Here is a 24,071-nt window from a genome sequence, read left to right as displayed (position 1 = left end):
GTAGCGGTAGTGGTGGTAGTTGGTGATGATAGTAAGAGGGTTTGTGTTTGAGCTCTTGAAGGTGGGTGCGAGAGTTTGAATGTAAGAAAAAAAGATCAAATCTTGTTTTTTAGTCTCACGTTAGGAATGTGATGTTTAAATTATCAAAATGACCATCATGCCCTTACTGATTTTAGCCATTTATTAAACCTTAAAATAAATCAAATATTTTAAATTGACAAAAAATACACTTAATATAAGTTAAAATAGAGTGGTTCTTAGAGTTATTAATCTTTTTATATATATATATATATATATATATATATATATATATATATATATATATATATATATATATATATATATATATATATATATATATATATAATGCTTAATATAACACCTATATAACATTCATAAAGAAGTAATAACCATGAAACTAGCGTGCGGCTAAAGAGTGTTTATTTTGGAGAGATTAATGTCCATCTAGTTTGTTAAAATATGTTTATTTTAAAGGAAACAATACAATAAAGAATAAATTACTAAAATGGTATTTATAGTTTGTAAAATTTTCCTGTTTCGTCTATTTTTTTCTTTTGCATTCAAATAGTCCTTAATGTTTGATTTCGTTGCGTTTATTTTGTCCTTAAACATAAAAAGACTATAATCCCTTTCATATTTTCTTTTTCAGTTTTTTATTATTTTGTTATTATTTATTAATTAAAGAAAATATATTAAAATACATAGGTCCCACAATCACTAACGCCTCTCAATGTCAATCGTCGCCTACCACCATTTGAAAACTACAAACTACCAGCCACTGACCACCGCGATCGCCAACCACCACCCAATCTACCGTCTACCTCCTGCAACAACCATTACAATTGAACACAACTATTAGCCATTGATCGCCACAACCACTACGGTCGTCAACCAACACCATTTTCGACGAACACCACCCATTATTGTCGAGCACACCTGTAGGTTGTAGGTTTTGGGCATACCTGCAAATCCCGTCTATATCTTCAGTTTCGACTACACGTTCTCTCTTCGGTACCACCAAAAAAATAGATGCATGCCCTTTCTTTCGTTAACAAAACCCACAAGACAAACCATACATTGGAGCTACTATATGCACCAAATGAAAGAACAATTAGAACCAGAAAATAACACAAATCTGGAGAAGCAGACAATGAAGTTTCTGACGGAAGGAGATAACAAGGTTTCTGGTGACTCTTTAAGCTCCGTTTTTTAACAAGTGTATATGGAGTTCAAGTTTTTTGAACAAGCAGATATGGAATCGGAGTTTTGAACAAGCAGATCTCTGAGCTTCGATTTTTGGATTCGAGTTGCATCTGAGTCTTAAGCTCGTGATGGATTATCTGAAGACAAAAGCTTTCCGACGGACTAGAGGCGGAAAAGATGGGGTAGATCTTCCCCACAGACCGTGGGTTGTTTCTTGAGTAGGTGGCGCTAAAAAGATTGAAAGGAAGGAGAAATAGAAGGAAACGGTGGGGAAAGAGAGGTAGAAGAAGGTGGTGGGGAGGTGGATGTAAGTGACGACGGTGTAACAGAGTCGACGTAAGTGGTGGTTCTTAATGAAACTCCGCTGGCATAGAAAGATGGACATGGCGGTAGAGAAACAATAAAGAGTATGAACCTATGATTATATGTGTTGTGGTGGGTGAGGGTTTAGGGGTCGGCACATCTTGTTTATTTAAATATAAATAATAAATTAAAAGGAAAAAATAATATATAAAATACATTATAGTCTTTTTATGTTTAAAATGAACCAAAAATGAAACAAAATCAAAAGTAAGGACGATCTTAATGCAAAAGAAAAGATAGGGGCCAAAAATGAAATTTTTGCAAACCTCAAGGACCATTTCAATAAATTGTTCTACAATAAATTATCTGGAAAATTATGCAACAATCCTACTAAGTATTTCCACTACTAGAAAAACAACCTTTTACGATGCTCATTGCGCGTCGTAAAACGCTCAGACGACGTGCAAAATTGCATCAAGGAAGACCCTATCATAAAGAGAGACGACACGCTTTTGCGCGTCGTCTATAGACGACGCATTTGCGGCACGCATTTACGATGCACAATTATGACACGCAATGCGTATCAAGGAAGGCCCTGTCATAAAGGAAGACAACACGCATTTGTGTGTCGTCACCTTACGACGCGCGTGTTTATGACACGCAATGCGTATCAAGGAAGCCCTTGTCATAAATGAAGATGACATGTATTTGCGTGTCATAAACTTCAGTAACCATTTACGATATGCATTTACGATGCGTCTTTACGATACTCATTTACGCATAATACAAAATTTTGTAAACAAATATATACTAAAACAATCAATGTCATCCAATAACATCATGTCAAAAAATTGTAATGCATTGATACTAATGGGATCTAATTGTACATTGTTACTAAGAGGTTTTCCCTAACTATATAACCTAATACTATATTGCGTATCAAGGGACACCTTCTACAAAGTAATGCTACACAAAGATGATAAACATCAAATTCCAACTAAGTAGAGTTGCATCTTGCCTTTCATAATTCTTTAAGACTAATGAACCCCTGCTCCGATAATTCTTGTGACCTAATCAAATAAAAGTCTAAAAATTAATATGCTAATATAATAAATAGAAGAATCAACTAAAACTGGAAATGTACACAAGGCTGCAACTTTCAACTATGGAGCTTCCATGACCAATTGTATTTAACGTTTTTAATCACAGAAACTTACCTCTAGTTGTACATTTCCACCACCTCCCATTCCCTCCAATTCAACTAGCACCTCATGTGAATTTCCTGGTAAACATGGTTCTATGCTTTAGAGACATTATGGTGGAGACTGTTTTCTATAGTTTATAAGATAGCATCTGGACATTAATACATTAATAAATTGCAACTATCCTTCAAACGTTATAGTATAACACAAGGGTATTGGAATAATATCCTATGATAACTTCATAATGCTGAGTTTTTTGTTTTAAATTTGTTTGAGGTGAAAAGAAGCTAAAGACTTAAAGCATCCAAAATAAAAAGAAGAAAGCTCACCATAACATATGGACTCCAAGCTAACAATTCCATTGCCTATACGTTTATGGGGAGTAACAAGATTAGCATCCCAAGCTGCAACTTGAAGTTAAATTGGTACATAACATAAATTTTGAGGATCCAAAATGAGTTATGCATGGTTTCATGACACAACAAAATCTCTAATGCAAGTATTAGCAAAACTAACAAAGATGATACCATCTTAAACTTGAAATACCAAAATGCCTACTCAATCCGATGTTTAGTGCTATAATAAGAAAGAAGATTAAAGGTTGTTTAGTGGTAACTAGGAATAAGACATAAAGTGGATACTAAAATTATCCACTTAAAATGCATTGATAACCTGAAGATCGATGGTTGGCGGATGCTTGATGGATAACGTGAGATCTTCATTCCAAGTTGGTTCCTTTGTCCTGACAAAAAAAACATTTAAAGCAAAGACTAATTCACTACTTAAGTTATATGTATGTAGTATACTTTGACAAGTTAAGACTAGAAAGTACATTTATTTGTCTTCCATCACAGAAAACACAAGCCAGATACAAGAAGAATGAGACCACATTGAATATACTCACCCCCATTTAACATTGCTTTTCAAAATTTGACTATCCAATTGCAAAACCACATAAGGATCACTTGTTCCCTGAAAGCAGAAACTGGGCAACACATGAGAACACTTAAAACATAGATTTTCTAATCCCTAAAAGGTGACCAAATGGTGCTGCATATATAGATGTAAATGTATAAACATTTCATCTAAAGGAAAGATATGCAGAAGAGAGGTTACCCATGGATCCATGGTAGGAAAATCATAACCCTTCTTAAGCTTTATAAACACCTGGCGTCCTGGCCATCATAATTCTCACGAAGAAATGACCTGCTGATCATAAACCTATAAAATAATAAAATAGTGTACAAGAATCCTCTTTTTAATCATGATGTAATTAAAATAATACATTTATATAAAAGAAAAATTACACACCTCCATATTCAGAATCTTAATATAAATCTCTCGCTAAAAGGAAACATGTCATTGACATTCCACGAGAGAGCTTCAAAACAAAAAACAAATAAAAAAATCAAGTTACTCGGGATATTATAAAAATTAGGGTTAAAATGCAAGAAATGGCAACATACTTTTCTTTATTTTTGTACTACATAATTCTACTTTCATTACTTTGAATCTATTTTGACTGCATCTTCAAGAGATACAACATCCACCTGCTTATGGCTGCATGGAAAAGAGGCAAAACAATTAAAAATAAATATAATAGCAGAAAAACGGATCCATTAGAAGCAAGCCCGAAATAGTACTAGTTTACATTTAATTTCACCTACATATGTATTTTATTGCATTAAAGAACGATTAACAAGAGCTTTGATATTAACAACTGTACTTACCATGACTCTGTTTCGTTACAGCTCTAGGGTGATAATGTACCTTTCCTGGTTTAATGAACGATTAACAAGAGCTTTGATATTAACACGTGGAATGAATTTCATCAGCTTCAGCCACCCTGCAAACACAAACATGTCAATGATTTTCGATTAGGGTAATTAAGCATATATATTTTCTACACACACTAAAATGGACCAAAACAATTAAGGATAACCTTAAGGTTCCATTTTAAATAGGGAACTTTTACTGTTACTGTTACCTCCCCTAAGAGGCTAAGACCACCATACACATACAAATGACGTTGCATGCCTACAGCAACTCATGAGCTCCAAAGACTCATCTTCCATTTGCCCATTGTTGTTGCTCTGTGAAGAAGTCACCAATCTATTTCTATCCAACCAAACTCCAACAGTAGTGTCCAATGCTGTAAAATGTACAGTTTTACCCTTTTACCTTTTTCCTAGAAGTGAAAAAACTCTCTCTCTCTCTCTCTCTCTCTCTCTCTCTCTATATATATATATATATATATATATATATATATATATATATATATATATATATATATATATATATATATATATATATTACAAAGTTAAAACTAACATTAACCTGAAAGGGCTGCTTTACATGCAATCGAGCACCAACAAATACCTGATCACAATAAGCAAATAAGTTAATACCATGTAGGATTAACACAAAAGGACATTCGGGACAATTTATATTTTTCTACACACATACACACACGTACACTTGAAGCTAGCTATTACTTACTGCAACATATTGGTACCTTGATGATGGTGAAACCCCAAGTGCAAGTGGCCACCACTGCAGTAGGTGCGAAAAACACACATAATTTATATATAACCTGAGATAATGCCATGGAAGTAGGAGGTCTGAAATATAACCTGAGATCAGCTAATTATATATACTTTTTAATTATGTAACAAGCCAACAAATAATTGCTATATCTTTTAATATTATTATAATTATAAATAATTTCTACACAATATTTGAGTAAAGCATGCTATATTTTTCTATTATTTGTTAGCTAGTATGCAAGGGTTGATTAATTTTTACAGGTACAAATTAAATACCATGTTCATGGCTATGTCCATTTTACTCCAGGAGGGTATTCCTGTAATTTTGTGTAACGACATTAAAAGTGGACACTTTACTTAATTTAAAAAACATTTAACAGAAGCCCACAAACCTGGCATGACAATGTTGGAGGCAATTTTAAAGAATGAGATTGCATTGACTCATTAAGTAGACTGTTGACTGTTAATGGCTTGTTTGGTAGACTGATGAAATTACAAATCTGTTGTAGAAAAATGTAAAAATTGAGTTTGAAATACAAAAGAGACTTTACCTCTGTGATATGTATCCTTCCATGTAAACTAGAGCCAAATTTTAGTTTAAGTTCAAGAGTAATGTTTCAGCTGTTAAAGAATCTGGAAGAGACATTTGCGCATCTGAAAGACAAAAGCTGTAAATTGTAGAAAAGAGTATGACCATGTTTAGTTTATGTTGGACCAAACAGAAGCTAGAGGCTCTTCTACGTAAAAAATTATATATCACCTGTTATAATAGCGGTCCAATTGTTGATTAGGATGCTCCAATATCCGTGTGTATATCATTGCAAGATTGGACCACTGTTGTTGATACTCGTATTCGATGTATTTATCCCATAAAGGAAGAGATATATAGGTAATCAGTTCCAGTATAAGCTCGTATTTGATGTATTTCGAGATCAAAATCAAAATGTCGCCATCGTTAGATTAACTACCTAGCACAAGATCTTGTTCGATTAATTTTCTAAAAGAAGAACGCAAAAAACTGGGAGGATATAAGAACCAAGGTCGCCGGCAGGTGGGGCGAGCAGAGGTAGCGAATGTTGCAGTGAGCACTCCCATTTGGCTTCTTCTTGAAAAAAAAGCCCTAGATTTGGACGCCTTTTGTAATTGAGGATAATGGTAGTGACGGTCGATTGTGTAGAGGTGAGTATGAGGTAAGGTGGAATGAGATCTTATGAAAAAAAAAAAGCCCTAGATTTGGACGCCTTTTGTAATTGAGGATAATGGATGTGCGTTTGGTAAAAGAATTATAAAACGACGCCTTTACAATCCAGAAGGTGGAGGATAGAGATGAGAGAAAACCTGGTGGAGAAGGAGAGACGAGAAGGTGGTGGTGTCGATTAGGGGTGGAGACGAGGGAGAAGAAGGCGGGTGTTTAAAAAATTTGGGGATTTCATTTTCCCTCTAAGGAGAAGCGCGTTTCTTAAAAAAATATAAAACGACATTCATACACGACGCACCTTTTAGATAAAGTGCCCTCCGTGGTTTTAATTTTTTTTACATGAGACACTAATTTAAGGGCACGCAATAATGCACGACCTAAATCCTTAATTTTTTTGAAGAGATGACACTTTTTTAACGTCGCTCTCTTTTGCGTAACATAAATCTCCGAGTGTCGTTGTTTACATGCCGGAAAAGGTCTTTTTTTTGTAGTGTTCAAATTTACCCATTCAATGCCTTAAGTTATTTATATGTTCTATGATGGAATAAACTTGTTAATGACCTGCCAATGGACCTCTTGTAACCCGGTTAATAGACCATATAATTTAATGAAATGAAACATAATAATATTTTTTATGAAATGAGGGCCACGTTTAGGGCTGTCAAAAAAATCTGAACCCAATTAACCCGACTCGATCCGAACTCGAATAAGGTACTTGGGTCGGGTTTAATAAGGTCAAATTTCTAAATCAGGTCATTCGGGTTAACTCGGCATACCCGAAATGCATTTTAGGGTCGGGTTTAGGGTTGATTTTTTAAAAAAATCAGGTTGCAGGTTAAACCAATTAACCCGAATAAGGGGCATACTTGATAAATGCCATGTTCACACAGAATAACGGGCATACTTTATTAACCCGAACAAATATTTCATATTTAAGTTTTTACCATGTCAATTTATAAAGTAAGTAACTAACTAATTACAAATTACTAAAATACAAAAAAATGACATATTTCATAAATGTTATGTTCACAGAGAGTTCAAAAGCTTATAAAAATTCTTTATATATAAGTTATAGATAGTTCAAAAGGTAACAAAAATTTTGTATATGTAAGTTAAAGCAAGTTTATGAACCCACATTTTTTAGTTTTTAAATTCATTCTATGTACAAACATTTTATTTTTTAAAACGTTACATTTTAGGTCCTTATATTTGTAAGTTATTTGATAAAATAAACAAATATTATTTTATTTCTATTTAAACTCGATTAACCCGACTAACCCAACCCGGTTAATCCAAAACCCGATCGGGTTGACCCGATTAACAGCCCTAGCCACGCTGATTAGGCATCTTGTTAGAAAACATCATTGACTCCTTTCATGCATTTCATCGAACAATTTATGTGCATAATTCATCATTGATGTGAAGTGACATGCATCATCCTTACTTCAACGTAGAAATACATCATGTGCTCCTTTTATTCGTATTACATTCCAAATATCTAGGGATGTCAAAAAGTCTCGTGGGACCCCGTTCACATGGGGGCCCCGTCCCATTTGAGGGAATTTTTTTAAATCCGGCGGGGGGGGGGGGGGGGGGGGCAAGGCTAACCCCCGTTTTAATTTTGGGGGCGGGGCGGGGCTAGGTAATCCCGTCCCGAAGCCCCCATGGGGACCCCGTTAATAAATTACGCATATATTTGCATATGTTAATTATATAAATATAATAAACAATAACATGATTTTGAGCTGCCAAAAGTCATCAAAAACATGGGGGGAGGGGGGGCAAGGCTAACCCCCGTTTTAATTTTGGGGGCGGGGCGGGGCTAGGTAATCCCGTCCCGAAGCCCCCATGGGGACCCCGTTAATAAATTACGCATATATTTGCATATGTTAATTATATAAATATAATAAACAATAACATGATTTTGAGCTGCCAAAAGTCATCAAAAACATGTTTTAAAGTTGTTAATAATGTGTTTAATATGCCATTACTCTTTTCTTTTTAACATGTAAAATTCTGCTATAAAGGGGATTCGGGGAGAGGGAATGGGGGCGGGGGTGGGGGTAATAAAGGGGATTCATGGGCGGGGCTGATGGGTTTTGAGCATTTTAACACTTCCTAAGTGTACATGCAACCCTAATAAACCTTGGATCTATGTTTTTCAAAGATACATGCAAATAATTATTTTCCAAGGTTCTTATCCTATCTAGCATGGCATGGGGAACTTGAATCAAATAAAGCTAGTAGAATTACTTACCTTGTAGTTGTAGTTGATTGCTTGGAGTTTTAGAGCCTAGCACCAATAGTGTGGATGCCTCAAATGGAAATCACAAATCACCACAAACTTGGAACTTTGAGAAAATAGTCACAACTATCTTGAAATCGCCCTCTTGCTTTACTCCCCACAACTAGTGTGATTTCAAGAACCAAAGCCTCCTTTATATAGCGTGGTGGTTTAGGTTTACATCCATGCAAACCCTAATACCCATGTCTCTTCATTTCCATGAGATTCATGGATTAAAGCTCCATGGAGTATCCATGGCCTTTCCATGTAAGCCTAGCCCATTCCAAATGAGCATTAGCCCACACTATATAAATATAGGAGCCCATATTTAATTAGTAATACTTTTGATCTCTAAATTAATCCTAGATTAATTATAGATCAATACTAATTAAATAATATGATCTTATATTAATATATTAGAACTTATAATATATTAATAAATCATAACTTATACTATCCTCCAAAGATTATCCATAAATTGTTCGGGTGAAGTGCAACCCAAATGGACCATGCCGGGTCGGGTCAAGTACATACCAAATATAGTTATGGACTTAGACACTATATCCAACAGTCTCTCACTTGGATAAGTGTAATAACTATAGTTGCAAGTATGACTTCAGGAACCGATCAACAATCGTAGCTCTTTAAACTCTGTTGAACTAGAACGCGCCATTTTAGATAAGCGATCATATAATCCTCTATTCTAGATATCAGCCGGACAAATACATGGAACATGGTCTTACTTATTGTCCAGCATTTGTTTCCCGATTTCCGATTTGTTTGACATAGAACTTAACTAAACACATCAATTTAGTTCTGACCGGGCCCGGTACAAAGGCAAAACAAAATCATCAAGGGGCCCAGATATCGCTTCTAATCCTAGAAGGAACAGATAAACTTTGACTCATATGTTTGCTCTACTACTTGTTGAATTACACACAAAGGTACGTTTTATAACATCGAGTTACCAATGCGTTTTTATACAATCGATGCATAACCAACTCATAGGTAACAAATCATATCTCTAGGTTTGAAGACTTATATGATATTACCGTCTCACGATCACTCAAGATAAATTCCATGAAGTGATTCCAGTGAGCGTGGGTTGAGTCCAATGCTCATAACTTATGAGCACTCATGATTGTTGTAGCCATGTCCAACATCTTAGATCTCTGCAACCAATCATGACAGTCATGATTCATACCTACTTCCGACATATGACCGACTGTTGAGGTTCGAATAATATGATATACCAAACATAATTATTCTGGAAGTCAAAACATGCAAAAGAAATATAGTAAACGATTGACAAGTGATAGCAACACTTTACTCATAAATAACAGCTTTTATTTATCATCAAATGTTAATTACATTTTACAAATTTCGAGATTATCTAACTACTAAAACTAATATCATCCTTCAGGCCTATGCTCCGAGCATGCTGGAGATGCTTAGCCCGAGTCAGTCCCTTCGTGAGGGGATCTGTTGGGTTCTCATCTGATGATACCCTCTTTGCCATGAGGATTCCTTCTTCTATTCGATGTCTAATGAAGTGATATTTTCTGTCAATGTGTCTGGATCTCCCATGATCTCTTGGTTCGTTGACTAAGGCAACCGCATTATTGCTATCACAGAAAATCTCCACTGGCTCCTTTATAGCGGGTACAACTCCAAGGTCTCTGATGAAGTTCTTTAGCCATATAGCCTCCTTTGCTGCCTCACTTGTTGCTATATACTCTGATTTACAAGTGGAATCAGCCACTGTCTCCTGCTTGGAACTTTTCCAAGTAATTGCCCCTCTGTTTAGGGTAAAGACCCAGCCCGACTAAGAGCGGAAATTATCCCTATCAGTCTGGAAGCTAGCATCATTGTACCCTACAACTCTCAATTCATCATTCCCACCAAGGGTAAGGACCCAGTCCTTAGTCCTTCGTAGGTACTTGAGGATATTCTTTACCGCAGTCCAGTGTGCCTTGTCAGGGTTCCCCTGATACCTGCTAACCATGCTCAAAGCAAAGGCTACATCAGGTCGAGTACACATCATAGCATACATGATCGATCCTACATATGAAGCATAAGGTATTCGACTCATTTCTGCTATTTCAGCCTCTGTACTAGGGCTTTGTGTCTTACTCAATCTAGCGTTACTCTGAATAGGTAACTCACCTTTCTTGGAGTTATGCATGTTGAATCTTTTCAACACTTTGTCCACATAGGTGCTTTGACTAAGTCCAATTAGTCTTTTACTCTTGTTTCTCAAAATCCTTATCCCTAGGATATAGGCAGCTTCACCAAGGTCCTTCATAACGAAACACTTCCCAAGCCAGGACTTTACTTCATGCAGTGTTGGGATGTCATTTCCTATGAGTAGTATGTCATCCACATACAGTACCAAAAAGCTGACTATGCTCCAACTAGCCTTGATATAGACACAAGATTCATCTTCACTCCTTGAAAAGCAAAATTCTTTGACTTTCTCATAAAAGCAAAGATTCCATCTGCGAGGTGCCTATTTCAATCCATAAATGGATTTCTCTAGTTTACACACTCTATTGGGGTACTCTGTACTGAAAAAAAAACCTCTGGTTGAACCATGTAAACATCTTCAGCCAACTTTCCATTAAGGAAAGCGGTTTTTACATCCATTTGCCATATTTCATAGTCATGAAATGCAACAATGGCTAACAGAACCCTAATAGACTTAATCTTGGCCACTGGTGAAAAGGTCTCATCATAATCAACTCCCGTATTTTGAGAATAACCCTTTGCAACCAGTCGTGCCTTATAAGTGTGTACATTACCATCCATGTCGGTCTTCTTCTTGAAGATCCATTTGCACCCAACTCTGGTGGAACGCCATGGCTTCAGTGTAGCCTCTTTCCATTTAGCAGTACATTGTCAACCAAGTTCCAAACTTGATTGTCATACATGGACTGTATCTCGCTATCCATAGCCTCTTTCCATTTAGCAGCCTCAGGGCCTGCCATGGCTTCCGTGTAGCTGTTAGGCTCATCCAGATTTACCAGTGTGTTATCATTGATAAGTTTCTCACCTTCTGCAGTAATATGGAAACCATAATAATGCTCAGCTGCATTCCTAACTCTGGTAGAACGCCTCAGAGGTATAGATTCTTCAGTCGGCTCAACAGGAGTTTCCTCCTCAGGTTGAGGGCTAGGGTTTGAGGTTCCTTCATCACTTGACTCTTGAATTTCCTCAAGGTCAATTTGCCTCCTATTGTCTCCTTGGCTCATGAATTCTCTCTCTCGAAAGAATCCTCTTCTTGCTACAAAGACCACATTATCACTGGATCTGTAGAAGATGTAGCCAAAGGATTTATGTGGATAGCCGATGAAAATACACCTTTCGCTTCGGGGTTCGAGCTTATCATGAGTCCCGCATCTCACGAAAGCTTCACAACCCCAAATCTTGATGTGGTCTAGATTGGGAACATTTCTAGTCCACATCTCGTGAGGTGTTTTGGCAACCTTCTTTGTAAGGACTAGATTAAGGATATGGGCGGCAGTCTCTAAGGCATACCCCCAAAATGAGATTGGTAGCGAAGTTCGACTCATCATGGAACGAACAATGTCCGATTGCGCCTCTCAGCTACACCATTCAACTTTGGTGTCCAAGGATGTGTCAATTGTGAGACACTCCCACATTCCTTAAGATAATCAAGGAACTCAGTACTAAGATACTCACCACAACGATCGGATCGAAGCATCTTAATGTTCCTGCCCAACTGATTCTCCACTTCTTGCTTAAACTCTTTGAATTTCTTAAAGGTTTCTGACTTATGCTTGATTAAGTAGACATATCCATATCTACTAAAATCATCAGTGAAAGTCACATAGAACCGATTAACATCTCTTGTGGCGGTTCTGAAGGGTCCACACACATCCGTGTGTATGAGGTGCAACAAACCTTCACCCCTAGCACAAGTGCCAGTAAAAGGTGACTCCATATTTTTGGAGTTGGTCTATACGTTTCTTGCTTACATGTCTAAGACGACAATGCCATAAAGATGCTTTATCTAAGCTAGTGGAAGAGTCAATATACAATACATTATTTCCTAGATTATCTACAACAGATACAATTTCATACACGTCATCACAAGGTAATGCTTTAAAATAAGGAACATTATTAAAGAAAGCATCAATACTACCATTAGTATTATTAAAATAAAAGGTAAAACCTTGTTTATACAATGCATGAAAGGAAATAACATTTATTGCCATTTCTGGCGAATAATAACACGTATTTAAATCTAATGTATACCCACTATTTAGCACTAAGGAATAAACTCCTATCTTGGTGACAGGTGAAGCTCTCCTGTTTCCCATGATCAAGTTTATCTTTCCCTACTCCACATTCTCACTTCTTCTTAGTCCATACAAATCACAACATATGTGAAAACCACAACCTGTGTCAAGGACCCAAGACTTAGAATGAGGTTAGTTATTAGACAATATAGTGTATATGCCTGCATGATTGGGTTTTACTTTCCCATCCTTCACATCTTGCTGGTACTTTGGGCAGTTTTCGCTTCCAGTGCGACTTTTCATGACAATAGAAGCATTTAGCCTCATTAGGGTTAGCAGAAGGAGTGATAAAACCTTTCTTGGTTTTGCTTGAAGAGGAGCCTTCAAGGGTCTTACCCTTGGTACCCTTAGAAGGGTTCTTTCTCTTCTTCCCTTCATCATGCCCGATTTCCAAGACATTGGCCGCAGTTGGAGTAGGAGTAGGAGTAGTAACAACCGACTTACCCTTTAGACCACTTTCCGCGGTCTTCAAGAGTCCCTGAAGTTTTCTGAGGGTGACTTCTTCCTTGTTCATGTGATATGTCATGTGGAATTGATCATAACACGATGGTAAGGAGTGAAAATGATGTCTATTGCTAACTCCTCGGGGAATTTCAAATTCAGCTTCAGTAAACGGTCCACATACCTTTGCATTTTCTGCATGTGGCCCATGATGGGTTCACCATCCTTCATTCGGGTTATTATCATGTAGGAGATTATTTCATATCGCTCTTGATGAGCACTCTGATGGTAACGGTCCATCAAGTCCTAGTGCATCTCAAAAGGATAATAGTCCTCATAGGACTTTTGGAGCTCGGCTGTCATGGTGGCCATCATGATGCATGCTACTTTTGTAGCATCCCTTTCATGTACCTCATATTCATCAAGCTCTTCGGGAGTAGCAGTTAGCTCGGGTACCTTTAGCTCCTTGTTGAGAACATATTATTTGTTCTCATACCGAGTGACCATCCTGATGTTCCTGATCCAATCAGTAAAGTTGGATCCATCGAAGATGACTCTCCCACAAAGATTCATGAGAAAGAAAGAGCTGGTAGGGTTAGAGCCAGAAGCATTGTTATTGGAAGACATCTGAAAAGAAGAGGGAATAGATTAGATTAGATTCAGAGATAGTCCTTAATAAAACACCCAAATGTAGTATTAAGGCTAGGACCCAACACAATATTTTATAACTTAGAAGAGGGATGCCGTAATCTAAGCCATAAGATATTTGAAGGTAGGTGAATGACGATTCACCAATTTCCACCATGAAAAACAAAATTTTTAATTAGGTTTTTAATTGGTTTAGAAACTCCTAGATTCTTTGAGATTCATTGAACTTTCTTCAATGTCATGTTTCAATCTCGAGTGTGCCCTTCAAGTTTTGTGACTGGGATGCCGAGGATCACAAAACAAGGTGTGAAGTAACCATGCAAATTACTTGGTACCATTAATGTATTACCCCTCAATTGATGTGCCGGTTAACCACACACGCTCCATCGATACTATGATAAACATTAAGTCACCCTTTACCTACCTTATTAAGTTCAAGTTAGTGTGCCGGTTAACCACACACGCTCCACTAACGAGTTAAACAAAGTGTAAAGTGTAATTTCATGGATTAGCACCTTATTCACATTTTCCTAAAATAACTAAGATTAGGAATTCAATAACGTTTAGTTACTTTAGCATTATCATTATACTTTTAATGAGAATTAATAATTCCTTATCCTACCCGTTCGGCTAACGACCCTCCACCAATCAAGGAAGCGGTGGGTGAGAGTGGACACCCATTAAGTTGTCATTTTATAGGCAACAACCTTATACCCCCCTTATAGACCGGCTTCGTGAATGAAGCGTACTAGTGGTAAGACGACTTGATCTTATATATATATATTATTAACTTATAATATTATAAGTATAAGGGTTGAATTTTAACTTTTAAAATTCTAAGGGTTGGAACTAAAGTTTTAATCATGACTTTACTTATTCCAAAACTTGAGGGAAAGTTTTGTAAACTTTCAAAACTTTTCATTTCTTATAACTTATGAAGTTAATTGAGTATTAAAATGAAGATTTTTCATTTTTCTAACTCTTGTGTTCTTTTAATGGTTTTTAATTCAAGTGTGACTCTTGGTTTTCCATAACTTGAGGACAAGTTATGGACTCCATTAAAACATATTATGACCAATAATTAAACTACCAAGTAGGTTACAAACAATTCCTATGATCATCTAATCTTCATAAGTTCAAGAACATGAATATGAACATTTCAAGAATCATAAATTACTCATAAAACTTGTAATTTTTTATAATAGCCATTGTAAATGGATTAGCATAGACATTACACCACCTAAAACAAGTTTTATAACACCAAACAGTTTAGGGTAATGTTTCTAGTCCATTTCCAGCAGCAAAAGTCGAAAATCTGCATTCTGAGGCTCCTACTCGGCGAGTAGGATGAAGATACACATGAACTCGGCGAGTCCCCCCATGGAGTCGGCGAGTTCATCAGGCAGACAACAAGATTTTGACTTTTTCCAATATTTTGCATCAAGTATCAAACAAACAAGCATAGGCTCTGATACCACTGATGGGTTTTGAGCATTCTAACACTTCCTAAGTGTACATGCAACCCTAATAAACCTTGGATCTATGTTTGTCTAAGATACATGCAAATAATTATTTTCCAATGTTCTTATCTTATCTAGCATGGCATGGGGAACTTGAATCAAATAAAGCTAGTAGAATTACTTACCTTGTAGTTGTAGTTGATTGCTTGGAGTTTTAGAGCCTAGCACCAATAGTGTGGATGCCTCAAATGGAAATCACAAATCACCACAAACTTGGAACTTTGAGAGAATAGTCACAACTATCTTGAAATCGTCCGTCTTGCTTTACTCCCCACAACTAGTGTGATTTCAAGAACCAAAGCCTCCTTTATATAGCGTGGTGGATTAGGGTTACATCCCTGCAAACCCTAATACCCATGTCTCTTCATTTCCATGAGATTCATGGATTAAAGCTCCATGGAGTATCCATGGACTTTCCATGTAAGCCTAGCCCATTCCAAATGAGCATTAGCCCACACTATATAAATATAAGAGCCCATATTTAATTAGTAATACTTTTGATCTCTAAATTAATCCTAGATTAATTATAGATCAATACTAATTAAATAATATGATCTTATATTAATATATTAGAACTTATAATATATTAATAAATCATAACTTATACTATTCTCCAAAGATTATCCATAAATTGTTCGGGTGAAGTGCAACCCAAATGGACCATGCCGGGTCGGGTCAAGTACATACCAAATATAGTTATTTACTTATACACTATATCCAACAGGGGAGGGGGTAGGAAGGCTGAACATTTTGGGGGTGGGGGTGGGCGAACGGGGGAACAGGAAAATTTCAGGGGCGGTGGCGGAGGATGCACTCCCCGTCCCATTTGCCTCCGTTGACATCCCTACAAATATTAGAATCATAATCAGAACCAAAGGGTTAAAGATCCCATAATTAGAATTAAACACTCGTGTTAATCTTTGGTGGTGTTGCGGCGGCTTTAATGAACCGAGTGAGAAACACATACGACGTCTGTAACGACCCAAATTTTCACGTCCAAAAATTTCATTTTAATTAATTAATTTAATTAAACATTCGTATGAAAATATTGTCGAATCATAACATCTCATAAAACATTGTATAATGTCTGAAAACCCAAATCGTAAAATAGTGATAATGTCAGAGTACAATCGAAGGAATCTCATACTGCGGGATCTGAGGTGGTGTATGATGTGCAGCTACCGCGCCGGCTCCTTCCCCTTCGCTGAAGAGGTACCTGAAACACGACTGAAAATTGTAAGCACGAAGCTTAGAGAGTTCCCCCATCGTACCGCATACCATACGATCACATAGTATACATACTGCCGGGCAATTTTGGGGTGCCCGACCTACCCGGTACGACCATTCTGGGGTGCCGATCTACCCGTGTCAAGCCATTATGGGGTACTGACCTACCTGTGTCAAGCCATTATGGGGTGCTGACCTACCCGACGGTCCTAACAACCGACCCTCGGGGACTATTCCACACCCTATTGCTACTATCGCATATAACATACATAAACATACTATCGGACATATCTGGGGTGTCCGAACTACCCTTCGGTCCTAATAACCGAACTTAGGGACTATCCCCCCTACTACCACTATCACATATAACATATCATGCCAGCATATAAACGTAACATCACATACTGCCAGACATATATGGGGTGCCTGACCTACCCTCCGCTCCTAACAACCGAACTCTACTACTATCACATATAACACATCATGCTAGCGTATAACATATCAGGTAGTAGCAAACCTAGTTGATATCACAAAGACAATCATCTAACATACAACTCCTACTGGTGGGCCAGCATTGTAGCCGTAGACCCACTACTACTGGAAGGTAACTCACCTCGTACGAGTAGCTGCTGATAATCTGTGCGGGAAACCTCTGTCTGCTGTTGCTCCGGAAATCCTTCAGCTATAATCCCCACAAAACACTCAGTCAGAATCTGATATCTACTCTTAGGGTAAAATGACGATTTTACCCCTAACCAAGTCCAAGTCAAAGTCAACTTCCAGTTGACCCGACTCGCCGAGTTGGGCCGCCAACTCGTCGAGTCCCTAACCCTTTACATGTCCTTATCCACGACTCTACTCGTCGAGTTTAGCAACAACTCGACGAGTTCCTCATCTATATGAACATCAAATGAACCTTCATCTGACTCGCCGAGTTGTATGAACAACTCATTGAGTTCAACCTTCTTCTGATGAACAAGTCCTGTCCTTGACTCGCCGAGTTGTATGAACAACTCGTCGAGTTCATATTCAACCATAAAAGCAGCCTCTAGCTGCCTTGTAACTCCCTTAATGACCTAATTATGAAGCCTCAACCCCCAACTATGCTTTCAATCATGGTTGGTCACAAAAAATGGCTTATAAAAGCCCTAAATCTCCCCAAAAGGGATCAATCAAAAGAAAGAGCAAGATAACAGCTTTATAACTCCAATGAACTGTGGATGATGCACAAACTTGGGTTCCCCTGGTCTCCACTTGTTTCCTCAAGCCTTTCACCTTCCTCCTTATGGTTACAACTTGCAAGATCCACCAAAATGCCTTAGTTCCTCTCAAAAACGGCTAGGGTTTGCTATGGGAAGTTATGGAAGCATTAGGGACGAAATGGAGGCTGAATAAGTGGTTTAAATAGAGTGCAAAACCTCAAATTAGGGTTTAGTCCGGACAGCGCCTACTCGTCAAGTCCGCCCTCCGACTCGTCGAGTAGGTTATTAAACTTTCGCGTCCAAGACGCTCCGACTCGACGATTTGGACCTCAACTTGCCGAGTCCAAGGCCAAAATGCAAGGTACTTAAATGAAATACATACCAGGAACCAGGTGCTACAACGTCTTTCATACACACTGTAATTCTCTTATAGCAATAGTTTCAGACACCAAAAATTGGTCAACAATGTTGATCGTTAAGTACAACGTCTCCTTCATTAGCTCGAATTTGATGTAAACCTCAATCAGCCATCACAATTACCCTGATCTTGTTGTTAATTTTTGTTTGTGAATGCATGTAGTCATGGAATTTGTTTTCATTCTGCATCACAAACATATAAAATCTTTCATTATACAAACCTCAACGAGCTAGTAGAAATTGTATATATCTTCAACATACACGACTTCAGCCAATTCGTTGTCGATTATGTTGAGCATCAATGTCGATGATATTTGTTGGTTTTGGTTTGTAGTTAAGGCCACATGCAGTTTTGCTCCAGACGGTTACTGTTGAAGTGAGGGGCAATTGAAGGTTCTTGTTTCGGGAAGATGATTAAATTGCAGACAAGCACGGATAATACTTTATGGACCGAAAGGATAAAATCACAGACAAAAACAACTTTAATGATCTAAACAAGCACGGAAAATACTTTAGGGACCGAAAGGATAAAATCGGTTTACATAAGCCGATTGTGTCATTTCCTAAATTATAAATTATTTAATGCCATTCAAAACCAAACGTTCCACAGACTTCCGTTTTGGATTTTGCAGCCACCACAACCTTCTTCCTTTAAAACCCCCTGCCACTCCTTTTCTTCTTCCTCCCAGACAACGGTCAATGGCTTCCTCAGTTTTCTCCATCTTCTTCTTTGCCTTCTTTTTATTGATTTCTGTAGCATCTTCCAAGTTGCTTCTATTTCCACTCACCCACTATCTCTCTAATTCCCAATTCAACACTAATCAAACCCACCACCTCCTCAAATCAACCACCGCTCGCTCCGCCGCCCGTTTCCTTCGCCACCACAACCGACAAGTCTCCGTCGCCCTCTCCCCTGGGAGTGATTACACTATGTCTTTCTCTCTGGGCTCTGCTCCTAAGAAGACAACCGTGACTCTTTACATGGATACTGGAAGCGACACTGTTTGGCTCCCTTGTAAACCTTTTACATGTATTATGTGTGAGGGAAAATCCGACCCCAAAACCACGCCGCCACCGTATAATATATCTACCTCTGCTGCCCCTGTCACGTGCCAGTCACGTTCTTGCTCTGCTGTTCACTCCGGCCTCCCAACCTCCGACCTCTGTGCCGCAGCGCGCTGCCCTTTGGAATCGATCGAGATGTCGGAATGCAATAAGTTTTCTTGCCCGGCTTTCTATTATGCTTACGGCGACGGCAGCTTTGTAGCACGGATTTACACGGACACTCTTGAAATTCCGATGTCTGCGGCAACGTCTTTGGTGATACAGAATTTTACATTCGGCTGCGCCCATGAATCGCTCGGCGAGCCTATTGGTGTCGCCGGTTTTGGCCGTGGAGCGCTTTCTTTGCCGGCGCAGCTTGCTGATTTCTCACCTCATCTCGGCACTCAATTCTCCTACTGTTTAGTCTCTCACTCTTTTGACACAGACCGAGTCCGACAACCGAGTCCACTAATTTTAGGCCGGGTTGACTCTGGTCTCGGTGTAAACAAAGCGAAACGGGTCCGTGCTTCACGACTCGACGACTTCGCCTATACTCCGATGCTTGAAAACTCAAAACACCCTTACTATTACTACGTCGGTTTAGAAGCTATAACCGTTGGAAACCGCCGGTTACCAGCGCCAGAAAATATGAAGAAGGTTGACGGAAAAGGCAACGGTGGTATGGTGGTTGACTCCGGTACGACTTACAGCATGTTACCCGAAATTTTGTATAACTCAGTGGTGTCGCAGTTTGGCAAATGGATGAAGTCGGGTTTGGGTTATAAACGAGCAAGAGGTGTCGAAGACCGAACCGGGCTTAGTCCATGTTTTTACGTTGATGGGCATCAGCCGGGACCCGGTACCAAACGGAAAGAGGCTGTACTTGTGCCTCAAATGGTATTGCATTTTGGGGGGAATTCCAGTGTGGTGATGCCTACGAAGAATTATTTCTACGAGTTCATAGACGGCGGTGATGGAAAAGGAAAAGTGAAAAGAAAAGTGGGGTGTATGACTCTAATGAACGGTGGTTATTTTCCAGATTCGGGTGGGCCGGCGGGGTTATTGGGGAACTACCAGCAACAAGGTTTGGAAGTGATTTATGATTTGTTGAAGAAACGGGTCGGGTTTGCTAGGAGAAAGTGCGCATCTTTATGGGATACCTTGCGCTGATTTTAATTCAGTAATTAATATGAGCTCTGGTTGACCTTGGGTAAGGTGAGATTGACCACACGTTTGGGGAATAGAATATGTAAATATGTTAATCTGGATAATATTGTACAGTACTCTGGTATGGTATGGATTGGCATATCACTTTTTGCTATTGACACGCCACAGAGTTGAAGTCTGTGTACAAAAATAAATAACCCAAGGTAAGGTACGTCGTCATTGTGGACTGGAATTATTCAAAAGTAAGTTAAGTTGAACTTGAACACAATCAAATACGAGGTTCTAAACTTATCATTAAATTGATCAAATAATAGTGTATGCTTTTGACCGCATGACAAAGCAATAAAAAGACGGGCTTTACTAAATAGGTATTAAAATATTTTAGATGGGATTGATTAGATTTATTATAATAAAATTAGATAATTTTGATATCCACATGTGTATTTACAGTTTTTTTTTCTAATTTTAAAATTATATATATATCTTATAAAAGAAATCTCATTATTTCTAAAAATAGATTGAATATAATAATATTATTTTTTAAAACGTTCAAATCATTAAGCTAATAGTACAAGTAGTAATCGAAAAAATAATATTAAATTTTAACCTGTGTTTTGAATACTTATATTTCTCAACAAATTCTATCTCCTTCCCTGAATTTCGGATAAATCAAAATTTGAAACCATCAGAAAATACATGTTGATTCAAATATCCCTCCTGCAGATGGCTCTTTCTTAGTAGGTTTTTATTTTAATCCTTACTTGTAATTGATTTCATTATTTTTAACTTTTTGTATTTTTATCTTATAAATATATTGGGTGAAAGTTTTATTATATCTGGTTTGTTCCTAAAAAAAGTTTTTACTATGTTTCTTTAATGTGTTGGTTTTGCAGGTTCAAAGAACTCAACCAAGAGGGTCAGTTAGAGCATTGTATTATCATTAGTTTGTATATTTTTGAATCTTACTTTTGCAATAAAGAACGGTTAAACACAAGATTTGACATGATTAAGGTAGTTTGTATATTTTTCATCTTTTTTAGTTTAAAAATGAAACATTTTTCATCATTGATCCTTATAATATCAAGTTTCATCACATGGACTTCCTGATTACGGTGATTATTGTCCTTATTATAAGGTTCTATATAGATTTTGTTCAATATTTTAAGGTTTCGAGAACCTAAATCAATATGAATCCTTGAATTACATACCATTGTTGAAAATGTTTTAATTTGTGACCAAACTTGGTTTAAAATCACAATGAACAAATTGACACCTGAGTATTTTGGCCTTCTCAAAGGCCTATTTATCGACTTTTGAATCACAACACTTGATATTCTAAAAGTTTATTTTTATAAACTATTATTTATATATTTTAGCATTTTACTTAGTAGGACATTAAATTAATAAAGGAATTAAGAAAAAAAAAAAAGAGAGAACGATTAACAGTACAAGTGGGTTGGATATGTATAAATGGAAGTAATAACCATTTAGGGGGTGTTTGGCAAAAAAAACTTATTGTTTATTAGTTTATTAGCTTATAAGTGTAGGGTAACTTATGAAAAAATGACGTATTAGAAGTTTCCCACCGGAATAAGTTATTTTAATCCAAACACTTTTTAACTTATAGCGATGTGGAACCTAATAAGTTGTTTTAAAAAAAGCTTAGCCTAACACCCCTTAATATGGTATGGTAATGCTCTTGAAAAATAGATGTTATTTAATATTTATTTCTCGAAGTGAACGCAAAATAGTTTTAACTCTAAAAAGATCAAATTATTCGCCGCCCGCCGCTTTGCGCAGGTAGACGGCTATATATATATATAGATCCGGTAAGAAATTTTTTTTTGGTAGGAAGGTAAGAAGTTTTTTTTCTACATATTTTTTTGACGAACAAAATAAATGAATCACTAGATGATTCATTTGTATGATGATTCACAAGAAAAAATTCCCAAAAAAACATCTTTATGATTCATTTTTAACTAAATGAAGAAAAAATTCATTTTTATGACAATTTTAGTGAATAACAACAAAATCATTGTATAAATGAATCATCGAGATGTTTTTTTTGAGAATTTTTTCTTGTGAATCATCTTACAAATGAATCATCTAATGATTCATTTTGTTTGTTTGTGAAAAAAATATGTAGAAAAAAAACTTCTTACCTTTCTACCAAAAATTTTCTTCTTATTTGATCTTGAGTCTATATATATATATATATATATATATATATATATATATATATATATATATATATATATATATATATATATATATATATATATATATATATATATATATATATATAATGTAATAAATATTATATTAAATTACAGTTAATATTTTTTTTTTCATTTTTTGTTTTAAAATTTTATTTTAAAAAAATACTTATTATTTATATTTTAATATTTTATTTTCTTTAATAAATCATATTAGTTTTATTCCTAGTTAGTATTAAAGTATTTTACATGGGATTGACTGAACAGGTATTAAAATATTTAAGAATTCAACTAAAACAAACAACAATATAATAACAAAACTCCAATTTCATAAGAAGCTTGAGGTAAGTAATAGTGAACAATACATGGCATTTGGTTTGTAAAGTGATCGATGAAAGATTAGAATTTCAAATTATATTGACTTTGGTGACGTAATAGATGATGGTCTGGCCTTGAAAGCCCAAAAATTAGGATGAGTGTTGAAAAGAAAAGACAGCTGTGCTGAGGCTGTAATGCCGCTAGGCTACAAAGTACAAACTACAATGAGTTTGTCTTAAAAGTTGCAACGATTCTCTCTCCTCCTACCGTTCCTCCTAGGCCGATAAAAGAACAAAATTAGTTGATAACTTTTTCTCAATTTTGTTGCTAAAAATATACAGAAAATTACAAACATAATCATATTTTTAAAATATTTTTTACTATTTAATAGCTAAACTTAGCCGTTAGCCAAAAATAATCAAGAAAATAATAGTTAATTAAATGTAACATCCTAAAATCATAGAAATTTAAAATTTTCAAAACAATCATTATTCGTAATTGTTTAAAAAAAAAAAATCCATTGTTTCAAAAGTAAAAATCATATCAAAGTGTCCTAAAAGTCAATATCATAAAAATAAGAAGATATGCACGATCAGCCCTTCGTTTTCCCACAACCCTCTGAAGTACCTGAAATAATCAAGTGAAAACTGTAAGCCAAAGTTTAATGGGTTTCCCCAAAGTACCATCACACAACATAATAAACAAAAGCATGCAAATATGGGCGTTCAACCTGACTAGACCGCATCCCAGGGCCTACAGCCTATCTGAACCGCTCTACGGGCCTTTGGCCTG

At 36.7% G+C, this 24,071-nt stretch overlaps 1 protein-coding gene and 1 long non-coding RNA gene across 3 annotated transcripts; one reads left to right on the top strand and one right to left on the bottom strand.

Moving 5' to 3' along the window:
* Positions 1 to 2,408: 2,408 nt before the first annotated feature.
* On the bottom strand, positions 2,409 to 5,909 carry LOC145033356 (uncharacterized). The gene is made up of 12 exons (XR_013677501.1): positions 5,827 to 5,909; positions 5,245 to 5,322; positions 5,067 to 5,108; positions 4,717 to 4,881; positions 4,460 to 4,575; positions 4,196 to 4,289; positions 4,041 to 4,110; positions 3,846 to 3,950; positions 3,634 to 3,701; positions 3,059 to 3,471; positions 2,745 to 2,809; positions 2,409 to 2,597 (listed from the first exon to the last, which is right to left on the bottom strand). It is a non-coding gene; the product is annotated as an uncharacterized LOC145033356 (long non-coding RNA).
* A 13,226-nt stretch (positions 5,910 to 19,135) lies between these two features.
* Positions 19,136 to 21,739, top strand: LOC145034190 (Eukaryotic aspartyl protease family protein). 2 transcript variants are annotated; one of them, XM_078982551.1, is made up of 2 exons: positions 19,136 to 20,948; positions 21,639 to 21,739. In XM_078982551.1, exon 1 carries the CDS (start codon positions 19,234 to 19,236, stop codon positions 20,746 to 20,748), a length of 1,515 nt encoding a protein of 504 aa, XP_078838677.1. In that variant the 5' UTR covers positions 19,136 to 19,233; the 3' UTR covers positions 20,749 to 20,948; positions 21,639 to 21,739. The 2 variants fall into 2 exon arrangements, with proteins under 2 accessions (XP_078838677.1, XP_078838678.1); XM_078982552.1 differs by having other exon boundaries at positions 19,136 to 20,953.
* The last annotated feature ends 2,332 nt before the right edge of the window (positions 21,740 to 24,071 follow it).

This window comes from Lactuca saligna, chromosome 3 (genome assembly GCF_052625555.1).
Source record: "Lactuca saligna cultivar CGN05327 chromosome 3, ASM5262555v1, whole genome shotgun sequence".
Taxonomy (NCBI): Eukaryota; Viridiplantae; Streptophyta; class Magnoliopsida; order Asterales; family Asteraceae; genus Lactuca; species Lactuca saligna.
This window is presented reverse-complemented; position numbering and strand designations above follow the sequence as displayed.